The 25,029-nt window shown below is 34.8% G+C and overlaps 1 protein-coding gene across 1 annotated transcript; it reads right to left on the reverse strand.

The window, feature by feature from the left end:
- Positions 1 to 6,522: 6,522 nt before the first annotated feature.
- On the reverse strand, positions 6,523 to 23,814 carry ABHD13 (abhydrolase domain containing 13). The gene is made up of 2 exons (XM_019731085.3): positions 23,531 to 23,814; positions 6,523 to 9,474 (listed from the first exon to the last, which is right to left on the reverse strand). Exon 2 carries the CDS (start codon positions 9,452 to 9,454, stop codon positions 8,441 to 8,443), a length of 1,014 nt encoding a protein of 337 aa, XP_019586644.1. The 5' UTR covers positions 9,455 to 9,474; positions 23,531 to 23,814; the 3' UTR covers positions 6,523 to 8,440.
- Positions 23,815 to 25,029: the final 1,215 nt, after the last annotated feature.

Consider the following 25,029-nt stretch of genomic DNA (forward strand, 5'->3'; position numbering starts at 1 on the left):
TGCTCCAAAAGACACATTAGAGCTGATTGCCCAGCTAGGTTTTATTTTTGGGGAAAGAGTAGAAATCCTGGGTCATATGCTATCTCCATTTTTAACATTTTAAGAACTGCTAAACTGTTTTACCAAAGTAGTTACTGCATTTTGCATTCCCACCAACGTGAGTGCTCAAATTTCTCCACATCCTCACTGACACTTTCTGTTGTCCATCTTTTTTATTATGTCCATCCCAGTGGCTGTGTAGTAGCTCATTGCAGTTTTGATTTGCATTTCTCTTATTACTGATGACATTGAGTATCATTTCATGTGCTTATTGGCCACCTGTCTATCTTCTTTGGAGAATGTCTATTTGAATCCTTTGCCCACTTTTAAAGTGGGTTGTCTTATATTGTTGTAAATGTTCTTTGTATATTCTAGAAACATGTAAATCCCTTATATGTGATTTACAAATATTTTCTACCATTCTGTAGGTTGTCTTTTCACTTTCTTGATAATGTTCTTTGAGGTACAATTAAAAAAAAATTACAAGCCCAATTTACCATTTTTTATCACTTGTGCTTTTGGTGTTATACCTAAGAAACCATTGCCTAATCCAAGATAAAAAAGATTGCAGCTGTTTTCTTCTAGGTCTTTGCTCTATTTTGAGTTTTGTACAAATTCATTCATTTGTATGTGGATATCCATTTGACATAGAACCATTTGTTGAAAAGACCATCCTTTCAATAATGAGTTGTTTTGGCACTTTTGTCAACAATCGACTATAAATATACATGTAATACATAATATACAAGGTCTGACAATTAAGTTCGGGAACTTATTGCAAGGATGCTACTAATCTTTCTTTGATATCAGAGGGATTATTCATTATGAATTTGTACCAACTGGACAGTTAACCAAGTTTACTATTTGGAAGTGCTGAAAAGCCTGTGTCAGAAAAAGTTAGATGACCTGAACTTTTCACCAATAATTCATGGCTCTTGCATCACGACAAAGCACCAGCTCACATGGCACTGTCTGTAAGGGAGTTTTTACCCAGTAAACAAATAACTGTATTGGAACACCCTCCCTACTCACCTGATCTGACCCCCAATGACTTCTCTCTTTACCTGAAGATAAAGAAAATATTGAAAGGAAGACCTTTTGATGACATTAAGAACAGCAAGGGTAATATGATGACAGCTCTGATGGCCATTCCAGAAAAATAGTTCCAAAATTGCTTTGAAGGGTGGACTAGGTGCTGGCGTCGGTGACCGTAGTGATATTCAGCAACGAGGTATATAGCACTTTTTCTAGGATGAGTTTGGGAATCTTATTGTCCTACCTCGTATGTAATATATAAACTAAGCTTAAGCTGAGCAAAGAGACAAAGGTAAAATACTCTTAAAAAGAGATAAACAATAGCACTAAGGGTGGTTATGGAACAGAGAACAGATGAGCTTAATAAGCCTTGCAGTAACCAGTAGAACTGGTGGAGGATAAGACAATGAACAGAACGTCAGGGCTCTTCAGTAGAAGGCCAAAGAACACCACCTTGGCATGGGACATCTACTGTGGATGATAGTGATTCAGTCCCAGCTTTGCCTTCTTCCATTATATTTTTCCCTGTGTACATGTGGTTCCCTTTTTAAAAATTTATCATTATCCTTATTTTTAAACCAGTCAGATGTCACAGGCACTTAATATGACTTATTGGCCTTTTTCATGGCCTCTATTCCCAGGACACATATTTTGAGGTAAAAGTGAGTTCAAGAATCCTCTGTAGAGATCAGCTCAGCTTAAGCTAGAACCCACAAGTGGCATATATCCTGTGCAATTACTGCCCCCCTCATACACAACAGCGATTTAATCACATGGGTACCTTCCGATCTGTATACTTTAATCATTGGTTTGGTCTGTAACTTCCCTTTCAGGTTTGTTGCCATTTTAGGTCTCAACCTTTAAGAAAAATACTACAGCAATTGCCTTTGTGCATCTTTTTCCTTTGAAGGAAGGAAAAGTTTGGACTTTATATTCGGTGAGCCTCTTCTACACAGAAAATGTATTTTGCACCATGAGGTGCCTAGCGCTGTGCTAGGTGCTGTGTAAGAAAAGAACCATGTGATACTCTGCCAGATCTTCGTTTATTGCAGTAGCAAGACACACAAAAGGGAAATAGGGAAGTATGTAATAAAGAACTGAATATAATCAAGTAGGAAAATACCAAATACAGTGAGGGTAGTGGGTGTTTTGAAAGGGGAGAAACTTGCTAAGAGCTACCATAAATTTGGGTTATGGCTCGGAGCCTATTGAGTGAGAGGACATTTGATCTGAAGATTAAAGCACTGGGCATAAGGAAACGTGTAGAAGAGGAATGAGTTTTATTCATGGAAGAGAAACAGTAGATACCTTTTACAACATGATTAAGTTTAATTAGTGAAGGACCCTGTGGACCAAGAAGTCTGACTTTGATCTAATGAGAAACGCAGTCATTAAACTCCCTTTGGTAGGAAAAGGCATGAAGATTTTCTGGCAAGTTAGGAAACGAGACCAAGAAGAGGGATCAGGGGAGTTAGAAACCAGATAACAGACTATTCAGTTATCAAGAATAAATGACAAAAAGGAGTCAGAACAATAGGACACATAACAAGCATTCAATAAAAATGTTAACCATTATAATTTCAGAGATGGGCATGTAGAAAGGTTGGGAAAATACACAAGTACACAAGTAGAAAGGTTGGGAAAATAAATTATACTGGAAAAAAAACCAGCAAGATCAGTTTCAAAAGCATCAGTTTCACTTCATGAAGAAGATGACTTCCAGATTTATTGAGCCTAGGTTATCTATAAAAGGCTAAGGAAAGAGAATAAGTCTTAATTAACTTAGATTTCCCTGCAGGGGAATCATTTAACTACTCCAAAAAAATTAGTTCACTGCATAATATTCCTAATTTTTCAACTCATAGTCAATTCCTCGGGTGGGAGTGTTCCTGAAAAACGTTGTCATGCAGGGTGCTCAGCTTCCACTCCCCATGTAAGAACGCAGGACATGGTGAGGCCAAAAAGGAACACCCATGGAGCCATAGATAGGGGAGTCATACCACTATATTCTCCCTAGCGGCTGGGTTGGAGATACAGGAAGTAGGATCCACATGATCCGCAATCCATCATCTGCTTCTCTGCCTGCCAATCTCACTTGCTAACTGCAATCCACATTAGCCAGCCACCATCATCTGCTAGCGTAACCACGGCAGTTATATTAGTGGCCAATGGCTCACTGGTTACAGCTGATGGCCATCCGATCACAGTTGATGGCCATTTACTACCTGAGCCAGCACCTTTCCATGTGAGGCCAAGAGCCTGGAAACTACACTCCTGGCTCTGTCCCCACACTGGTCTACTTTTAATTCTATTTCAATGTCTTAAATCTAGTCTGATATAAATACAAACATTCACATTTTTTGAATAAATAAGGCAATGTGTAGTTGTCCTAGATTTAGAACTGGAGAGATTCAAATCCTGGCTCCATTCCGGTAATCTTGGGCATGTTACTGAACCACTCTGAACCTGTTTACTTAAGAAATGGGACTGCACATTAATCAAAATTTTGTTGTACGGGTTCAATGACATCAACATATTCTACACTTGGGCCTTATACTTGTAGGTATTCAAATACAGTATTTTTTTTCCCTCCCTTGCCCTTAATAAGGCAGGAGTTACATTCTCTAATCAGATCCAACTGTTCTTGACCTTCAGGACTTAACAGACTGTAAAACAACAGTTGGCGAGTGAAATAGAAATGTAAAAAAAAATATCTTTTGAAAATAAGAACTAGTGCTCTAGAAACTTCACCTTGGGATTTAGGTTGGTCTCTCAGGGAAATACATGAGAGATCCTACTTCCCACCAGATCTACCCGTGGAAAGATGGTCACAGATAAGTGAATTCTTCATTTCCAGAGGGCTATTTATGGTTTTCACACACTCCTATCATCCCACTGGTTCTGACACTATTCAAACATGCAAGATTCTTGCAAGGAAGGAAGCTATAGACCCCTAAAAGTAGAATGAATATAAGGTCATTTTTTAACAGCTTCCCAAACCAGAGAATTTCATGAAAGAAGGCATTTTATGAAATCTGAAGGCAACGTAACTATGAAGTTAAAATTTATTTCTTCCTAGATTAATTTAAGCAAATGCTTTGGGGCCTATTTATTCACCAGTCGTTCACAGATAGAAAATATTTAGTATTACACTGAATTAAACGTATGTGGGAGGATAATAGGAGGAAAGGGAACACAAACTTAACTTCTTTTTATCCAAGCCATTACAATAAAAATCATTAATTTCAGTACAAATTCGGGAATTTTATTTACCCATTAAGGAAAATTTAATGCTCTACCATATAACTTAGTTTAATAGAAAAGAATTTTAAAAAGACTGAATACAAACTATCTTAAGACATTAATCAAACTTTTAATGTTTCAATTTATTACATGTCAGTACAGAAAAATAGTATATTTTAAAATAAATTTATTGTAAAAAACAAATGTAAATGTTTGCTTGTCATGGTTAGCACATAATGTACTATAACATTCAAATCTGAATTTTAAAATTCTATTAGTTTCAAATGAAATATGGTAACAAAAATATGATTTACATTGTGAAATTGGATTAACTAATTTTATCCTGAATGTATCTGAATAGGTTGAAAACTTGAATTTTCAGAGTATGCTGTACTGACAGAAATTGTTATAGATTATGTTAAACAACACATACCTATTACATAGGTATATATGGTACTTTTTGTCAAAAAAGTGTCTCTTATACGTAGTCTTATTTTTAAAACTATATTTTTAAGATACAAAATATAAATGGAGGTATCTTTGTGCCATTTGGCAAAAAAACATGTTGACTACTAATAGGATGAATGAATTTATTTCGCCACACAAATGAATGTATTATTTCTGATTAGCTAAGATTATGTGCATATGTGGTCATATAAATAAACAGAAGTGCTTTTCATTTTCTACTTTATTATTTAAAAAATAGTTGTCTGTGCTCTGTCATTTCCAGCTTTACCTGAGTAATTGGAAAATACATAAATTTAAGAGGACAATTCAAAAGCATTATGACTAATTATTTTTTCCTCCATAATTGTCGTCAAACATAAATGGAAAAACAGAGGGGAGAGGTCAGTGAAGGATTTCAATACATCTCAATCATGACCTAATTTAAAAAGTGACTCTGTGACATCCTTTTTAAAAGTATACCTTATTTACTCCTAAACTTCCTAGATTAAGGAACTCAATAATAAAAACTATGAGCTTGCAAGACACTTCACGTAAAACTGCGTATGATAATCACTCTTTAAATCCACCAAACCTATTCCCACCTCAAACCAAATCTTACAAACTTAAGAAATGAATATGAAAGCATCAGGTGGTATGAATTCTCAGTAAGATTATAACCTAATTAATCTAGTGACACATTATCAAAGCTGGGACTTTGATAATTATCAAATGTCTACATTTCATCATGAAAAAATAAATTTAAGCTGTTCTGTAACAAAACTCACAATTTTAATAAAAATATTGATTTTATAGTCAAAGTCTTCACAAAAATATAGGGTTGGTGCAATACCAGATGCTCCAGTCAATGTTAGAAATGCCTTGTTTAAATGATGTTTTACACTGTTATGTGTCCTTTTCACCAATCCTATCAGTTATTTCCTAGATCTGTATTTAAGAAATACATCACATTTCCCTTTCTAGCTCTATTATATTAGTATTCTTTTATCTTCTACACATTATTTCTTCCCATATTTTACAATATCGTTTTTGCCATTGCCCCAATAATCCTTTAAAATAATGAATTTTATCTAAATGAATTGTACCTTGCCATATTTAAAATCATTCAAGTATTTCCAAATTTACAGTAGCTTAATAACTTAAAATTCATTCCGAAACTCCCATAGCTGCTCTTGCATAAAGGAGCCAGAAATTAATACACAAGACAGACACACTTCTATTCCCACTAAGTTATGAGTCCAAAATGAAGAAGTGACTCATGAAGAATTCACATGAACATCAAATACGTTGGCCGACACATTTTGGAAAAAAAAAAATGATGCCGTGGGCTTCATAGTCCCGATATGAGTTTTCTATTCCCTTCCTAGCTAAAGAAATAATATCAAATACAGAAACTAGGAAAGATGTACTACAACTCTAGAAACTGCCTCTTCCCTTTGCTGCAGAAAGAAAGGCTCCTTACCCTAAAGAAGAGAATAAAGGTAGGGATGGGATGCAAGTACTTTACAACTTTGGAAGTCCTGGCTTTAAAAAAAAAAAAAAAAAAAAAGTAATTGTTCATAAACCTGGAGTGTATATTAAAAAAAGCATAAAACACTGATGAAGAAAAAGTTTTTATACTTCACCAGCGTAATACAACTAAATTTGATAAATTTCTCCATAGCACAGTAGACTAAATGATTACATGAAAACTTAAAAAGGTACTTTGTAAACTTTAAAGAATGATACAAGTCTAGGGTGTACAATGTCAGATATGTCTAAATACAATATATTTTGTTGATTAACTTTTTTCTTTTTAATACATTACTATTTAGGATAGTCATTCTACATAGCAATGATTGACAAGATGAAAAGTAGCCTTTAATTGTGGTGAAATTATACATACAAAATACACCTTCCATGATATGCATTACCAAAATTTTTTTAAAAGCAACTTTACAATAATTTATAGAAAAACATTATCCTTTAATCATACTTGTTATAATTTATTGTTTTCTAGATACTGACACAAGTGAATGAGAAATGTTATTTGGCAAAAGTATTTCTAGCCCTATCTCCATGGAGTTTTCAATTAAGGTCAAAATTATTGACCATTATTTCTCTGCTCTAGCTGCTTGCTCTAAGCCAATAAATATAGTTAAAATATTCAAAATATCATGTTAAAGCTGACATAACAATGTACAGAGCTCAATTACATTTAATTTTGGAGGACTGCTTGAAACTTAACACAATTATGCCTCACAGCTTGTGTGTATGTGTGTGTGTATATATATGTGTATATATATACATACATATATATATACATATATATATATATATATATATATATATATATATGTATATGTATATGTATATATTTCTTTTTCAAAGTAAATCCTGCAACTTTTAAGGGGATCATTTTTTTTTAAAGTAAGATTTTTCTTACTTTTCTGTATGTCTAAATACTACTTCCCACTGATAGCCATTTAATTGTCAAATGTGGTAATAACAACTGTGATAAAAAGCATTAGAGTGCCTTCATCCCCACATTCCTATATGTAGAAAATAAGACTTCTTAAAACTGTCCTTTTATGCAGTTCTATTTTGTAACTGAAATATTAAACCAAAGAACATAGTTTTTTTCCTTTTGTTTTTATAATTTTTGTTTTCAGAAAGTTCAATAAATTATATCTTGGCTTTAGTGGATTAGATATACTTAAGATACTGGGGCTTAAAAATCAAATGTGGGAATTTCTGTAAAACAGTATGTACAATTATGTAATGATAAGGCTTCCTAATTTAATTTTCACATAAGTTATAATCTTCATTATGACTGCCATTAGTGGTTCACCTGTAGACTTACGAAACTGATAGAAGCTAAAATTCTCTTTGCCACACAAATTACAAATGTTAAAAAGTTCAAATATGCACATCAAAGCTGCAGTAAAATTCTAAATTTCTATTTTTACATGCCATGATCCAGACTGTACCTAACAAAACACGGTACATTTATATTGGAAAGTGGGGTCCCATTTATTTGTAAGAAAAAGCTGGATCTCAGCATTCACCAGAGCAAAATTCAATGGCAACCTGCACACAGGCCTCAATTTCATTTCTTGCCAAAAACAAAATAGTTTACATAAAAATAGATATAACCCAGGTTACCATATACATTGGTATATGACCAGTGCTATTTACAATAAAAACATTGCATTGCATAATTCAAGGAATAAATACCATGCACTTCATTTTAAGGTGAAAAATGCAGTTATAGAACTAAGTTCGCTTACCATGATTGTCCCAATATTTACTAAAGGAGCAATATCCAAAGGTTTCCCATTTACATCTCGCCTTCTACACCCTGCCATTAATCTAAGTATCATGTAAAGTATACCATTTTAGCAACAGGAAACTTTTGAATATATTATACTGACATATTAAACTAAAGATATGGATATATAACCACATTAAAAGGTTTGATGAAAATGTATGAAATAATCCCAAGAATTATAGTTTTTCAAATGTAAAAAACTATTTGGATCATCTTAAAAGAGCACTGAAGTCCTTTCAAAGTTTAATGTCACTCTTCAGACACGTACAGACATAACACACTTGTAGAAAGGAACATTCTTTATCATTCTGCACAAATTAAAATGCAGTGCATCAATCAAAAAGAAAATTATATAATTGTTACATTAGATGAAGTTTTTGCCATTTCTTCAGGAGAATGACTTTTTATTACTTCTTTGATGAACTGTTCAAGCGCAGTGAAGTAACCCTGGCATTGCCATGTATCATTATGAGTTCCATCAGGAAAAATGGCTAATCTCTTAGTCCGAGATGGGGAAAGTTCATAAAGTTGTTTCATCATTACTGGTGGAATTAATTGATCAGACAGTCCAGAGATGAAAAGAGAAGGCATTCTGCACTGAGAAATTTTTCTGTAGGACAAAAATTTATTTTTGTAGCACCATAAAGGAAGATAACGCATTGGAAAGAATGAAAATAAAGTGCTGGCCATATGTGGTATGCTTAAAAATGTGTTCTCCACCATAATGGCTGAAATCCTATGTGAATTTTCAGAAGCCAAATGAATAGCCACTGCTCCTCCCAAGGAACGGCCAAAAAGAAAAATTTTTGTTTTGTCAAGGTCAGGTCTAGTCATCACATAGTCTAGCACAGCTTCAGAATCTAAATAGAGTCCTTCTTCACTGGCTTCTCCTTCGCTTTTTCCATATCCTCGATAATCAACAAGCAGAAGATTAACTTTGAGGTTCACCAACATAAGCAATGCATTTGGTAACCTGTGACCTATGTTGCCTGCATTCCCATGAAAATAAATTATAGTCGGGGAATAGGGTGAATTGTCTCCAGTGTATCTTATCAAAATAAGATTTAGACGCACTCCATCTTTGGTTCTGATGAAAATGTTTTCATGTGGAATACCAGTGGGCATGGGAACATAAAGACGTGAAGAAGATGGCTGTTCTGGAAAATAAAGCAATACATCCTGGAATTTATACAGAATACCTGCTATTGATATGAATATTAACAAAAGTAAGATAATGCCTCCATATAGATGAAAAGTCACTATTAAAGGTAAAAGAGAAATACGGCAGAGAGCCCAAGACCACGAGGCCAAGGCTATTAGCCATCTTTCAACAAAGTTCCACAGCATCCAGGACTTTTCCATTGTAGTTCTCTGTAAGTGTCCTGAAGGGAAAGAAAGAGACATAATCAGTAATTCAACATACATCTCTGATTTTAAAGTTAGATCGATGATGTAATAAATCATGGTACTAGGGTGAATCCTTGAAAGCCTATTATATCCATCCATCCACAATACTGGTTGTTCTATTTCCCCTTGTCCCGTCTGTTGTCAACAGTCTCCTTTTTCCCTCCAGTGTTATATTTATGAAACACAAAGTCATCAAATTATATTAATTTTTTTTAAAGTGCTTATTTACTGCCTGGTATTTTCATTCATGTACACTCTTTGATTTGGTAGAAAAGTTAAGTTGATGCCATGTTCCCAATTTTTTGTATGAGAGAACAGAGCGGCTCAGGAGTATAAGTGGACTGGCTGTTTTCACTTTCTTAGGATAAACAGAAGAATTGTTGGATCATATGGTAGTTCTGTTTTTAATTTTTTGAGGAACCTCCACACTGTTTTTCATAGTTGCTGTACCAATTTACATTCCCACCAACTGTGCACAAGGGTTCCGTCTCCACATCCTTGCCAACTTATTATTTCTTGTCTTTTTGATATCAGCCATTCTACCACGTGTGAGGTGATATCTCATGGTTTTGATTTGCATTTCCTTGATGATTAGAGATGTTGAGCATCTTTTCATGTATGTGTGGACCATCCATATGTCTTCTTTGGAAAAATGTCTATTCAGAACTTCTGCCCATTTTTTTTTAACTGGATTGTTTGTTTTCTTGTTTTTTTAACTATTAAGCTGTGTGAGTTCTTTACATATTTTGGATATTAAACACTTAACAGATATCTGACTTGCAAATATCTTCTATTCAAAGGTTGCCTTTTCATGTTGTTGATGGTTTCCTTTGCTGTGCAGAGGCTTTTTAATTTGATACAGTCCCACTTGTTTATTTTTGCTTTTGGTGTCAGATCCAAAAAGTTATCACCAAGACAGATATCAAGGAGCTTACTACCTATGTTTTCTTCTAGTTTTGTCATTTTTGGTCTACATTAAAATCTTTAATCCATTCTGAGTTAATTTTTGTGTATGGTAAGATACTAGTCAAGTTTTCCCAACATGATTTATTGAAGAGACTGTACTTTCCCATTATATTCTTAGCTTCTTCGTTAATTGACTGTATATGTGTGGGTTTATTTCTGAGCTCTTTATTTTGCTCCAGTGATTTATGTGTTTGTTTTTATGCCAATGCAATAATGTTTTGATTACAACAGCTTTTTAATATAGGGAGTATGAGGCATCCCACTTTGTTTTCTTTTTCCAGATTGCTTTGGCTATTGTGGGTCTTTTGTGGTTCTATAGAATTTTAGGATTATTTGTTCCATTTCTGTGAAAAATTCCATAGGAATTTTGATGGGGATTGCAGTGAATCCACAGAGTGCTTTGGGTAGTATGGACATTTTAACAATATTAATTCTTCCAATCCATGGGCATGAAATAGCTTTCCATTTATTTGTGTCTTCTTCAATTTCTTTCATTAATGTCTTACAGTTTTTGGTGTACTCGTCTTTCATCTCCATGGTTAAACTTATTCCTATTTTATTCTTTTTGATGAAATTGTACATGGGATAGCTTCCTTAATTTCTCTTTCTGATAGTCTATTATTAGTATATATAGAAACACACCAGATTTTTCCAGATTTTTTAATATTGAGTTTGTATCCTACAACTTCACTGAGCTAGGTAGGTTGAGGGAAATTCTGATTAAACAGGTAGTTAACAGATTATAATCTATCAAGACCAATCTGATATAATATTGTCAATTTTCTTTTTCACATTAAAAATTATAATTAAATAATCTAGGATAAGAAAGAATAACACATTTTCTTTTCTAGCTGGAGATTTTCATAGCTAAACTTAAAAAAAATAATTTAAGTTAACCACTAGTTTCTAATATTGTATTATTTTAAAGAAAAAGTTCCTTAATTTGTCTTTCGCATGAAATTTTTTAAAAAGAATTTGATTGCTAATATCAGGAAATATGCAGAATCATTTACACAGTCCTTATTGCAATTTTACACCAGTGAGTTAACATCAATCGCTTTGACTGGGCCATAAACACTTGGGGTATAAGTGTGAAATAAAGAAACAGATATTCTATTTGAGAACCAGAGACTAATGAGGAAAATTACATACTGGAGACAAATTTTGAAAAACACTGCTGAAAAATATAACCGATAAGACAGAAAAAAGTTATCAAAAGTCAATTTTTTATCACACAAAAAAGCTATGCATGTTGTCTTCAAAAGGCAAGAGGTGAGAGACATTACAATTTTTATTATATAGTAGTCACCTACTTACTTGTATATATTTATCAAGTTTTAAAAGATGTTAAATTATTTTACTAACAAAACTATTGCAAAGAAGTTACTCTTAAATTTAATAAATAATTATTAATGACCAATTTTTAAAATTGTACTGTACGACATAAGCTAATAAAAGGGGCATTTTAGTTTATCATATTAGGTTTAAACACTGAAAAAACATAAAATCAAGTTAAATTAGATTGGCTATACAGGTAAGTTAGATAATTTAATAGATTTGATTTTTCACTCTTATTTCACTAAACATATTTACTATTTTATTAAACATACATTTTCAAATTTGAATTCATGTTCAAATGACTGAACATAAACCAACAGCATAGCGTTTTTCTGAAGTTTCTCCGAAATCAACACTGCCACCCAGTTGTAACAAGTTTTATTACAATGAGCACTGTTAAGTTAGAGAAAAGCAGGTATGTGAGGTAAAACAAAAATCCAAGCTTAAAAACTACAGCAGAAGCAATACCTGAACACTAGGTATCAGACCTGGTTAAAAACCAGATTGAAAGAACAGTACTATAGCAGCCAAGTAAGTCAATTACACTGAAAACTGAATAATTATTCCAGGTCAGTAATAAAGGCCTTTCACAATCTATGATGGCTATTTATCAACAGCTTAAATTACACAGGTCTACTCTGTATTCCTTCGTTGTGGTGGATAGGTCTCAACAACACATCTGGTCACTTAAATGTTTCATCTAATGTTTACTTAATTTAATTTTTATTTTTTAAAGTATAAGCAATATCTGAATGATTTTCATTTGTACCCAAAAGCTGTACTGGGGAAACATGAAAACACATTGGCATTAACTTTATACATCAAAATAAAAATTTTTGTGTGTAATGATTAGGATTAACAAGGTTTAGGATATAAAATACAAATATACTAGAGCACTGTACTGCTTGGAAAATAAGACACTATTTAAGATATTTCTTTAGTGAAAAATTTTACTGTTTTTTTCACAGTCAGGCAAATCATTGGTGAGAGGTAGCAAATAGAAACATAAAAATTCCACCAGCCTTAAAGTCTACTCTACCATACTCGTGTATCTGCGGAATCATCTTGGGTTTATCACTTATTTGCAGTATGAATTTTTTTCCCAGTAGAATGAGAACTTAAAAATGCCTACATATAAGTGTGGTCAGCATTAGTAAATGAAATTCTGAAAAACATTTATAAATGCTATAGATACATTAACTTCATTTGCTTCTGTGACTAGTATTTCTAACTGTACTACTACACTCTTTACCGTGTCCTGCTCAAATTAACATCAACATCAGAATTTACCACACACACCTAGAATAAAAGAAAAAAATTCAGAAATCTCTTAAGGGCATGGCAAAGCACTTCTATAACCTAGATAATCAGGAGTGAATTGACTCAGTTTTCAAATCATACAAAGTTCTTGTAAAAAAAAATACTACTGCCTACACAGATAAAATATAAAGCTCCTAGTACATGGACAAGGCATATTTTAAAATTCAAACCACACACACATATATAGATTAAATACATATAAAATTTTCAAACTATGAAAACTTATTATGATTTTAAGGAGGGCGACACTCACAGTGGCCCATGCGGGGATCAAACGAGCAACCTTGGTGTAATTAGCACCACGCTCTAACCAACTTGAGTTAACCGGCCACCCCCGAAAAATTATTTTTTTAAGTAGCCTCTTTAATTTCTAGTATCAAGATATAATATTGAATTTAAATCTATAAGGCCAGGAACTGTGTTTCTCTTTTCCACTACTGTATCCCCTAGTGGGTAGTATACCACTTTACACACACACACACACACACACACACACAACACACACATACATTTTACACACACACTCAAGACTAAAATGTTTTTTTAAATGAGAAATCCAGTAATATTCTGATAATATTCTGAGTTATTAGACTTCTAAGAAAACATAACTGTATTCTGAGCACTGGGCATATTTGTTTAAGAGTAAAATAATAAAAATTGAATACTTAAGTCTATTATTGGTTAGGAAAAATAGGGATGAAACTTGCAGTTTTCCATAAAGCATTCCTGAAAAGTCATCTTAACTAAATGACTTTGTGATAAATAAACATAATCTTACAATGGACTGTTAAACTGTGAAAGTCAGAATAAAAGTCAATTCATTTTGGGGAACATCACATGGAAGGCAATTTTAAGCATAGGTTAATAAAAATTGCTCTGGAGAGAGGGAGGGAGAGAAAGGGAGGGAGGGAGGGAGAGAAAGGGAGGGAGGGAGGGAGAGAGAGAGACTTCTCTTTAATACATTATGGCACATTGGTGGTCTAGAAAGAGACCTCAATTCACTGACTGCCTTATTTTTACATAACCCAATTTGCCAATAATTTCTGCTTCCTGATCTATATTGTATCTCTCCATGCTCTTAAAGGAACTGGAACAAGCAAATAGTACAGGAAGAATTTTTTATTTACAAAATTTGCTGAAGTTATCAGCAAAACACAATTACTGGAGCCATTCGCTGAGACATAAAAACAACTGCACATAGATTCAGATGTTGTAATAGTCAATGCAAATGAGCACTGCCTCTAACAGAGTCCACTGCAGATTCTACAGCTAGCAGTATGCAAGTTGTCCATTTATGAGTATTTGTCAATAAATTAGTCTGAGTGAAAAGTTAATAAATGGTGAGTTTAATATACTCAAGGTTGAATCGAGGTTTATACTTAGAAGAGTAGCTTAGAGGAAAAGAACATTAGACTTATACAACACAGAATCTTAGTCAACCAATATCCAATCCTCTCTCATGCTTCTTCTACTTTATCATTATGGGTTTAACCTTATACCTACATCTTAAATAAATACCTTATTACCATCACTCAGTTCTGCCTTCGCCATATTACCACACCAGCTCTCACATGTCAAATGTCTCTGTCTATCTGCTGCTTTAACCACGCCCAGCAACTCCTTAACTACCAGGTTTCCCCGAAAATAAGACCTAGCCGGACAATCAGTCTAATGCATCTTTTGGAGCAAAAAGTAATATAAGACCTGGTCTTATTTTACTGTAAGACCAGGTCTTATAGTCTTATTTTACTCTAAGACCTGGTCTTACAGTAAAATAAGACCTGGTCTTATATAAGACCGGGTATAGTATAATATAATAATAATATAATATAATATAATATAATATAATATAATATAATATAATATAATATAATATAATATAATATAATATAATATAATATAATATAATATAATATAATATAATCACCGGGTCTTATATTAATTTTTGCTCCAAAAGACGCCTAAGAGCTGACTGTCCGGCTAGTTCTCACTTTCAGGGAAAACACGGTACTTACTATCTGAGAAGCTGATGCATGAGCTCTCATAATGATCACTGATAAAAAGCAAACCTCAATTGCTAATAAATCCAATGGCTTTTTCTTAATTAACACTGCAACATCATACCCTTAAGTGGCACGAAATGTTGATTCTTCCTCAGTTTCTAGTATACTCAAAATCTTGTGTTTCTCCCTCTGACCTACCCTCAAATTTAGGCATTTTCCAAGGTCCTGTCTACTTACCTTCGTTCCCTCAGTGATTTCATTCTTTCAGATGGTACACGGCTCCAACTATCACAGTTGTATATAAATTATTCCCATTCTCTATGTCTACTCCATCTACAACCTCAATGTATCTGTTCCTTGAGTACCTGATGATGCTTCATCGACGTCTCAAACTTATCCAAAACTAAACACATCCTCTTCCTCACCTAATGTTTTACATGCTTTATGTTAATTATGAACAAAAAAACATGATGTGTAAACAAACATATTTTTTAAAAACATAGGTTTGATTCTGGGTCTCAGTATATAACATAAACTAAAACTAAAAACAGGCACATTACTTTTAACACGCACAGGTCTTGTATATGAATGAAAAAAGTCAACCTGAAAAATAATTTTTGTTTTTTTATTTACGTAACGTGGTTAGAAATGTCATATTGACATTAGTGGCACTTGTCAAGAAATCTAGTGAAACCATGATTTAGTTTTACTGTAACGTATTGATAAAGTAGGTATGATTGTTTTCCTTTTAAAAGAATGGTTTTGAAGTATAAGCAACATCTTGATGTTATATATGTAAGTCCTTGATCATATGAATGCAACTGACAGATCTAGTGATATCATCTTAAACATTTTATGGTCCTCACTAATTTGTTTTGTTTACTATTGAGCAGAGGGTGTATACCAAGCCCTGTGTCATGTGTTTTACATGAATTAGCTCCTTTAATTTTCACTATGATTCTATGAGCTAAGTACTATTATTTCCACTTTTACAGATGAGGAAGCTATAAAAAACACTGTATTTAGGATCAGAGGAGCTGTATTTGGGTCTTGATCCTACATTGTCTGTGTGTTGGTTAGAACAGCATTAACTGAATAGATTCACTGAGCTATTAATATATGTTCATTGACAAAAGGGTTCCTGATAAAGTTACGTTTGGAAAATGATATGTACTGTATTTCATAATGTAGGGAAACAAAAAACATTAGCCACAGAGCTTAATGTGTCCACCCAGTCTCAAGTATTCTCTGTATGTACTCTATGTTATTTTAGTATTTTCATAGCTCTTATCACTGACTGCAGCTTAGCGTGCTCCATGTGCTCCTTGTCTTTAAATATTAGCCCATTATAATTATACAACAGCCAATTTGAGACTAAAAATAAAAATATAGCTATAAAAATTTAAAGCTGTGAAGCTGTCGGAACCATCCTGTTGGCTAGTGTTAGCTGAGCGGTAAGTCAACTGAGTGATGGGCACACTCATCTCAATCACCTCATATACATAGGTACTTGGAGGATTGCAAAAGGTTCCATTTCTAAGGACGGATATTTAAATAACTATTCTATAAGCTGATGATTTAAAAAAATCTAAAAACACAGATCAGTACTCAAATTATGCCCAGCTACAATGATAAGAGTCTTCAGAACATAACCACAAGTCCTCAGGCAGTTCTCAAACCCAGTCTGGACCACTGAAGTGGCCCCACGGTTGGCTTCACAGCCTCATCAGATTCCAATGCATCCCACCATACTATTTAAAGATTAAAGACAATGCCACAAATATCTGTCAATCATAGTGATTAGGAACTACAGACTACTTAAACATTCAGATGTACACTCCTTGTTCTTAAGTAGCTCATGATCTACTCAGGAAACAGACATGGACATATACTCATGTAACTGTACATATCTAACAGAATTTATATAATTATAGATGACAAAGGAAATCAAATAAAGGATCACAACTGTCTGAATATAGCAAAAGAAAAATAAAACCTTAACTATGTGTCCTTTACAGGGTAAGTTTGTAATCTCTGGATTTCATCATGCTTCATTACTCACAGAAACCAGGTGGAGATTTATACAAACTTTTTAAAAACAGGACAACGTACAACTCCAGGGTTAAGATTTCTCTTCCTTTCCATCAAACAGCTGTCTACGACACTTATTTTTATTCATTTAGCACAATTATTCATGGCAACTGGAAGTATGCAAGCGTAATCTAAATAAATACTCGACAAGGACAGTATAGAGGAAAGTAGAGCAGTTGAACTGGATGAACTTTAAGGTCCCTATTAAACCCAAGGTCTATCTATGCCAGTGGTTCTCAAAAGACAGGTGCAGACTCCCTGGGGTCCCTAAGACCTTCTCCAGAGGTCTTTGAGATCAATATTATAATTATATTAAGGTGCTACTTGCCTTTTCACTCTTTGACATTTGCACTAATGGTGTAAAACCAGTGGTGGGTAAAACTGCTGGTGCCTTAGCAACAATGGTAGTGGCGCCAAAATGGAGAAGTCACTGTATTCTTTATCACCATGAACTCCAGGAAGGGGGGTGGTGGTGGTGGTGGTGGTGGTGGAAACCAGTTGTACTTAAGAATGGCATTGAAGAAGCAGTTAACATTATTATATTTCAATTTGAGTACACATCTTTTAAACCTTTTGTGTGACAAATGTTCGACAAAATGGAGAGGACACGTTACATAAAGCACTAGGTGTTGTGTAATGAAATAAACATGTTCGAGTTGTGAGCTGAGCTAGCTGTCTTTTTCAGGTAGCACCATTTTTTATTTAAAGAGACTATTGATGAACTGGTTATTCAAATTTAGGTGTTTGGCAGACATTTACTGAAAAATCAATGAAGTTCCCAACAGCTTCCCAGGACTCACAGACTTTTCTGATAGCATCATCATGGCGGCAAATGAGATTTTTAGTAACGTATTAAACCTATCAACATTTGGAAGAATCTGCTCAACATGGCAAACTAGTATTTTCCAAATGACCAATAAATGATGTCACAACATCAAGCAGGGATAAAAAATTCATTATAAGATAAAACAATGGATTTTAATGTTACTAGACAAAAAGTTCTTTGATATGGGTTTCAGGTACCACCATGTAACTGACCTTCAAGAAACTATCACCTTTTAAATATTGGAATAGTATTAAAGAATATCCACAATTATCTGAAAAAACTATAAAAATACTCCTCCCTTTACAACGACACATTTGTGTGAGCCTGATTTTCTTCATATATTTCACCTAAAACACCTACAAGAATGAATGCAGAAACATGAAAATCTACCAGTCTTCTATTAAGCAGATATTAAAGATATTTACAAAAATGTAAAACAATGTCATACTCCTTACTAATTTTTTCCCCAGTTGTTTTGCATATTGTTAATATGTAAAGAATTTCACTGTTATTTGGAAATGACAAAGTTACGTATTTTATGAATTCCCAGCTTCAATTTCTAACAATAAATATCTCTCTATATAAAAACTCATTGAAGTCCTCAATAATTTTTAAAAATGTAAAGGGGCTCTGAGAACAAAATGTTTGATAACCACTGTTCTATATTGCCTAATTAGAGTATAACTTTATTGTCTTTTTTTCCTGAGACTTGTCTCCTTCAAATTTACGATGATGTACTACATTAAATCTTCTGTGCATTATAATACGTATGTATATATAGGTTACTGAAGCTTGCTAGATGCTGGAAGAGAAATACCTTTAATAAAAACACCTAACGTAACACAGATGACAAATTTCACAGAGGACCTTTGAGCCTGGATTAGGCTCTGAGTGAGGCTTTCATCCAGCGAGTGCTGCTTCCTACTCAGATCACTGGCCAAGCCCACATTTCAATGTGGTGTGATCCATTTCGAATGGGTATCTTTGCGTATCACTTTTTTACTTTGGATCTGTATTTCTACTTTTGTTGAAGGAAGAGATTACCTAAATAATCCCCAAGGTCTCACAAATTCTATTTTACAGGCGATAGAAAAATGAAAGGTAAGAGTTAGAAAACAGGCATTCGATCATAAATAATACTGTCTTTACTAACTACTACAGTAGAAGGTTGGTGGCCTTGGTTGTGTGACTCTTAACAGTAATTGAAAAGTTAGTGAGAGATGTAAGCAAGCACACAAGATTAAGAACAGGTCTTTAGAAATCTCTGATGTGCACCCATGTAGCAACTTTATGTTTCAGTTGAGGTCTGTAAAATATTTAATGCATCATACATTTTCAGTCTCCTTCCCAGACCACTATCATCAAAGTAACATATTTTTAAAGGGCAGAAAATAACTTCAGTTAAATAATCTTTATGTACAACAACAAATATAGTATGTTTTAGGAGTGTGTAATTAAAGAAAGGAGAGAGAGAAAAGCCAAGAAATATACAAGGAACTGTCATGTATTTCCATGAACTTGGCAGTGTTTTTTCTTTGCTTTACCAGAACTCAGGTTATTCTCTCCAATAAAAACTAAATGATGGCAAACAGTACATTAAAGATTAATTCCAAGTCTAGAGTAACAACTCACCTCCTCCTTGCCAAAGAATTTTATAGCTCTCCCTCTGATGTTGGTAATCTATTCAGATCACTTTACCCAGCAATATTTTATCCAAAAATTATAAATAAATGTTTTTTCAATCAGACAAAATTATATTTTAATGAAGGTCAGAACTGTCTCACCAAAAGTAAATGCTAGTTATTCTAATTATTTTTTAATTGCAAAAGTTCACATTGTATTGCAATTTATATTAATTTACTGATTCTGTCAATTGTTTTGGGGAAATTCATATTTAATCCACATATAGGTAAAATCTTTGTGGTCTCCGAAAACTACAAAAGGTTTTACCTATATGTGAACTAAATATGAATTCCCCAAAAACAATTTAACTAAAGGTTAACCAATTATAAATAAAATAAAAATATCCTAAGTCATAAGTGAACTATTATTTTTAAAGGGCCTTAAGTCCATCTCAAATTGATAATTTTAGGAACAGCTTGCTTAAAAATAGAAAGTGCTCATATACTGAAAAACGTACCTACCAGTGACAGAACAATGTGTAGGTTCAAGTGAAGACTATAAAAAGCGGAAAGCAAATTCATGTGTCATTGCTAACATCTATATCACGGGAAGAATGAGTATTCCATGGCGCTCACTAAGGACTCTGGGAAAATCCACAGCTTCCAAACACAACCAAGTAATACAGAACTCAGATTCAGCCTTCCTGCATGAATATATCTCCTTTTCTGCTAAGCACTGGGAAGTTAAGAAACCATGCCAGCTGCACAGCTGAAATGGAAACACAAATAGCTGCTATCAATGTGCTGGAGACACCACAGAATGAATTATCTATTTCCCAAATGGTTACCCACATGTCATTAATAATGAAAAAGTGTGTATTAATAGTCCTATGGGACAAATGAACAATAACTGCCTATGGAGATGTTGAACAGTAATTGAATAGTTCAGGGCATTTTAAACTGGCATTTAAATCAGCTTGAGCATGTATGTCAAACATACTAGGCAGCAATGTAGTAGCGTTTTTGTGCTTTTCCCTTCACTTGAAGCATAGAATACTTGGCTGATATAGTCAACTGACAGAAAAAAGATGAGATCATTATCACTATGGAAGCCAATCACAATTTATTCTGAGATTATAAGTATCTATATGAAAGAAAATGGTAAAAAAAAAAAAAATCTAAAAGGCTAACAATGCAAAATGGATGTTAGAATTAAGAATAATGAAATTCAGAACTTTCCAACTTAAAAGGAATAATTTTCTAAATACTTTACTATAAACTAGATAGAGAAAACTTAGAGTTGATTTTCTTATAAAATCAATATTACAGAAAAAGTAAGACTCTCAGACCAGGTCATAAATGCATGAAATTCCAGTTCATGTTCTGGAAATAACTACACCTTTGCAATTCCAATAGAATGTACTGCTGAAGGAGTGAACACCTATATAAAACAGTAACATAAAATGTAATAATGTATTAGAAGTCTATCATTTGAAGGGAAAAAATCTTAATTAGCAGAATTAGAACCTTCTTTAGTGTATTCTAAAAAGAGTATATAAGGGCTTCAGACATTCCTGAAGTGACTAAACAAGAATATGGTTTTAGAATCTCTGAGTAACAGAGTTCTAAATTAATGAAAAGCAAAGAAATAGAAATAGATTCCTTTGAGATAAGTGATAAGGGAGATCATAGAAAAATGTTAGGTTGAACAGTTTCCAGTACCCAGCACTAGGTCAAAGTCACACTGTTAACCCAGGGCAACTTGGTTAGTAAATCCTCAGAAGGCAAGGGGCCTCATGTGTGCCTGAGAAGGCAGGTGGTGTATCAAGATCTGTATGCACAGCTATTCATAAACTGGCTTGTGTCCATCATTCCAAATTACCGTATTTTGCCATGTATAATGTGCTCCTGTGTACACTGTGCACCCACGTTTTTGGCCCAAACTTTCAGGGGAAAAGAAATCTTTCGTTTTAATTTTTTGATTGAAGTTTTTATTTGTTTACATTTAGGTACCTGTTTTTTGTTATTATAAAGGAATTTTAGCATTTATTTTTTAACATATTATGGTACAAGAAATTTATGTAACAAATAATTACAAAACACACGAACAGATAAAAGGTACAAGAAATTTTATGTATGGCAAACAATATTTACACATCATTCAAGGCCAAGAACTTTTCCTTATTGCAAGTTTGTCTTAAATTCAACAAAACTGATTATCGTATTCCTGGGTATTATTTTGCATATGGATATGGTTATTGATTTCTAGAGTTACACTTTGAACTCATAAACATAAATAAATTAAAAACATTTATATAGATATGGAATTAGTACCACCCATGCGTAATGCGCATCCTTATTTTTCACTCACAAATCTGGGCAAAAAAGTGTGCATTATACTCAGCAAAACACGGTAACTATCAATGGGAGGCAGTGTGGTGCAGTGGAGTGTTTTGGGCTTGGTTTGTTAATAGCTAGGTGGCTTATGCCAACTTATTTAGCCTTTTTAAACATATGCCTCCTCTTATGTACAAAGGGGAATGAAACACATAATTGAAAAAATGCTGACATCAAAGTACTACATACTGTCATAAATGCAGCTACTTCTCTGGGACAAAATTTAAGGTATTTATTACCTATCAGAACAGAATAAGTGAAAGTAAGTATAACTAGAAGTTCTGTTAGACTTGGATTAAATAATGGATAAAAATGAATGGAGAATACCTGAGAATTTGCACACAGGAAATAATGAGGGTAATGCCTTATTTTTCTATCAAAATGCCTTTCCTGGACCTCCACTCCCTACTGCCTATCATCCCATATTCTGTAGTTTGTACAAATTAATGAGGTGCCACTTACTAGTATAGTTCAACTTATCTGCTTTACATAGACTCTAAGTTCCTTGATAACAGTGATTTCATCTTATTCAATTCTGTATTTTTAGTAGGTAGCAGTTGCTGGCACAGTCTCTATAACAATTACTGAACTGAGCAGTCTATGTCTTAGGATAATTATGATATAACACTTGATGGACAACCACAAATTCTAATTTAGTCGAATGAAATTTAACCTTTTAGTAAAAGGTATGTCATTAATCTATGCATGTACACTAGTATTAATCCATTATGAAAGAAATGGATCAATGAAAAGCAAACATCAAAACTTAAAGCCCACATCCTTTTGCGTATTTCTATTCAGTTACAATTACATGGCAAACATATGTAAAGGTGGTTGAATAAAAGACTTTTTCTTCGTTATGAGACCTTGCGAAATAACATTAGTAACGCACTTTTGAATGCACGATAAATGTTGTCAAAACAAATGTTGACAAAAACCTACAGCAAAATTGACTTCAATTGTATGGGGGTGCTCTCGTGCTGTTTCTTAAAACACTCAGAACTTCCTGCCATGAAATTCGAAGGTCTAAATGTTTGTGACGTGAATGGGATCTGGGTTACTACTCTATCCCTCAGACCTAGGAGCGGAGATTTTTGTTTCTCTGTGTGGGAGAGCGAGGGTGGCGTGGCTGGTTTCTAAATAATGGTCTATGCATGCCATGACATAGGATTCTAAGTTACGTTCTAGGTACCAGTTCTCGCAGGGCACCACAGGGCCTTTGGTACTCGGCGCGCCTCAGTTTCCACAATGGGCTTTCGTTTGGGTTTCGCCCCCCCAGCTCGCGAGGGTGCGAATTGGCTCCTTCCGGGGCCGACGAGGCGGGGAACCAGTCCGGCACGGCCCTGCACGCGCAACCCCGCACTCCTGGGAAGGTGGTTCGGAAACAGGGCGCCCGTGAGGCCCCCGCTGGCCTTACCCCGCGACCCCCCGGGAGGGAGCGGACCTGGCGGCTCCGCACCGCACTTACTTAGACCAGCTCGCAAGGTGCGCAGTCGGCCGTGAACACGCAACCCGGCGCCGCGCAGCAGCGTCCCGCCTTGCCGCTTCCGTCGCTCCTCATCGTCCTCCAGCCGAGGGGCCGCCGCGGTTGCCACAGTCTAACCCGGAGATCCTGCGGCGCCTCTCTCGATTCCTCCACTTCCGGCCCACACGCGGTGTCGCCGGCAAATACCCCCGCCAGCTCCCACATCACCTGCTCTCTTCCTTTCTCCCAGTAGTGGGAACCGGGCTCCCCCTCCCGGGCATGCGCAGAAACCGCGTACAAGGGAGTCCCCGAGACGGTGGCCGAGATGGGCAAGATACATCGGCACTTGGCCGCAGGCATTCCGGTTCTGGGTTCGGCTTGACTGGCTGAATGGGGGTGTGCCATCTTACGGCCTCTCCGCCCTCGGGGCTCTAGGAGGCCGAAGCTTGGGGGTGAGAGGTCTGAGTCCACCAGATCTCTCTGCCGGATGCAATTCTTACAGAAGAAAGTGTGTCTGCCTTATAGAGTTGTTAGGGGTATGGGAGTGAGTTCTGTACTTTAAAGCGCTTGCATAACTATTTTTCTCTTTTTGCCTTTCCCCAACCCAGCCTGCTCCTACCTGTCAGAATGGACCATCACAGGTGGATGTAGGTTTTCTGAGGCTTGGACCTTGGAAGACTTATAGAGTCCTTTTAAAGAAAAAGGATGCAAAATTATTTTATTTTTTCAAATTTTACAATAGCACAAGACCATGGGAAAATTGCTAGGGCTACTCTCAGGGCCTTGGAAGTGGCCACACAAATGGGCCCCTGAAGCTGGAGCTTAATTAGCTTCACTGCCAACCCCCCTGGGCACTAAATTGTACTGGACAGTTTATTTACAGAAACCTGCCCCCCCTCACTTGGTCATTCCCTATTCTGTGTACTGTTATATATATACAGAGTTGATTTCTGCTACCAGATGGAGAGCTCCAGGTCAACCCCAGGCTCTTGATAAAAGCTTCCTGTTAATTACCTAATAAGTGCCAGGCACTACGGTAGACTACTTACATAAATAAACTGATAATCATAACACCGCTAGGAAATACTTAATGAAAACCCTTTGATTCTCTGAACCAAGGATTAAATAGGCTAAAATAACAAAACATTGGTAGACATCAACAGCTCCTAAAACGTAAGGACTAGATTTTTTTTCATCTCGCCATCCTGTATACCTGGGGCAATTACTACATCATAGCAGGTGCTCAATAAAGGTTTGCCTAATAACTTTAGTTTGACTCCTTGAACAGATACTAGAAGAATCCATGGTTGATTTTTGGGCATTGAACTGTTTATGTATATATTATGAATTATATATTATGTATTACTATGAATTATGTATTGCATCTGTATTAAGAGATAAGAACTCACATCTAAGTTGTACCATCATGAAAAATAAGTAGGAAAGGACAAACTTAGTCAATATTGCAAAGTCAATTTTTCCATTTAAATAACAGCAGACAT

The sequence above is a fragment of the Rhinolophus sinicus genome, chromosome 16 (assembly GCF_057876585.1).
Source record: "Rhinolophus sinicus isolate RSI-liver-muscle chromosome 16, RSI-T2T, whole genome shotgun sequence".
Classification (NCBI taxonomy): domain Eukaryota; kingdom Metazoa; phylum Chordata; class Mammalia; order Chiroptera; family Rhinolophidae; genus Rhinolophus; species Rhinolophus sinicus.

Coding starts and splice junctions, on each gene's coding strand:
- ABHD13 (XM_019731085.3), bottom strand. CDS start 9,454: ATGGAAAAGTCCTGGATGCTGTGGAACTTTGTTGAAAGATGGCTAATA.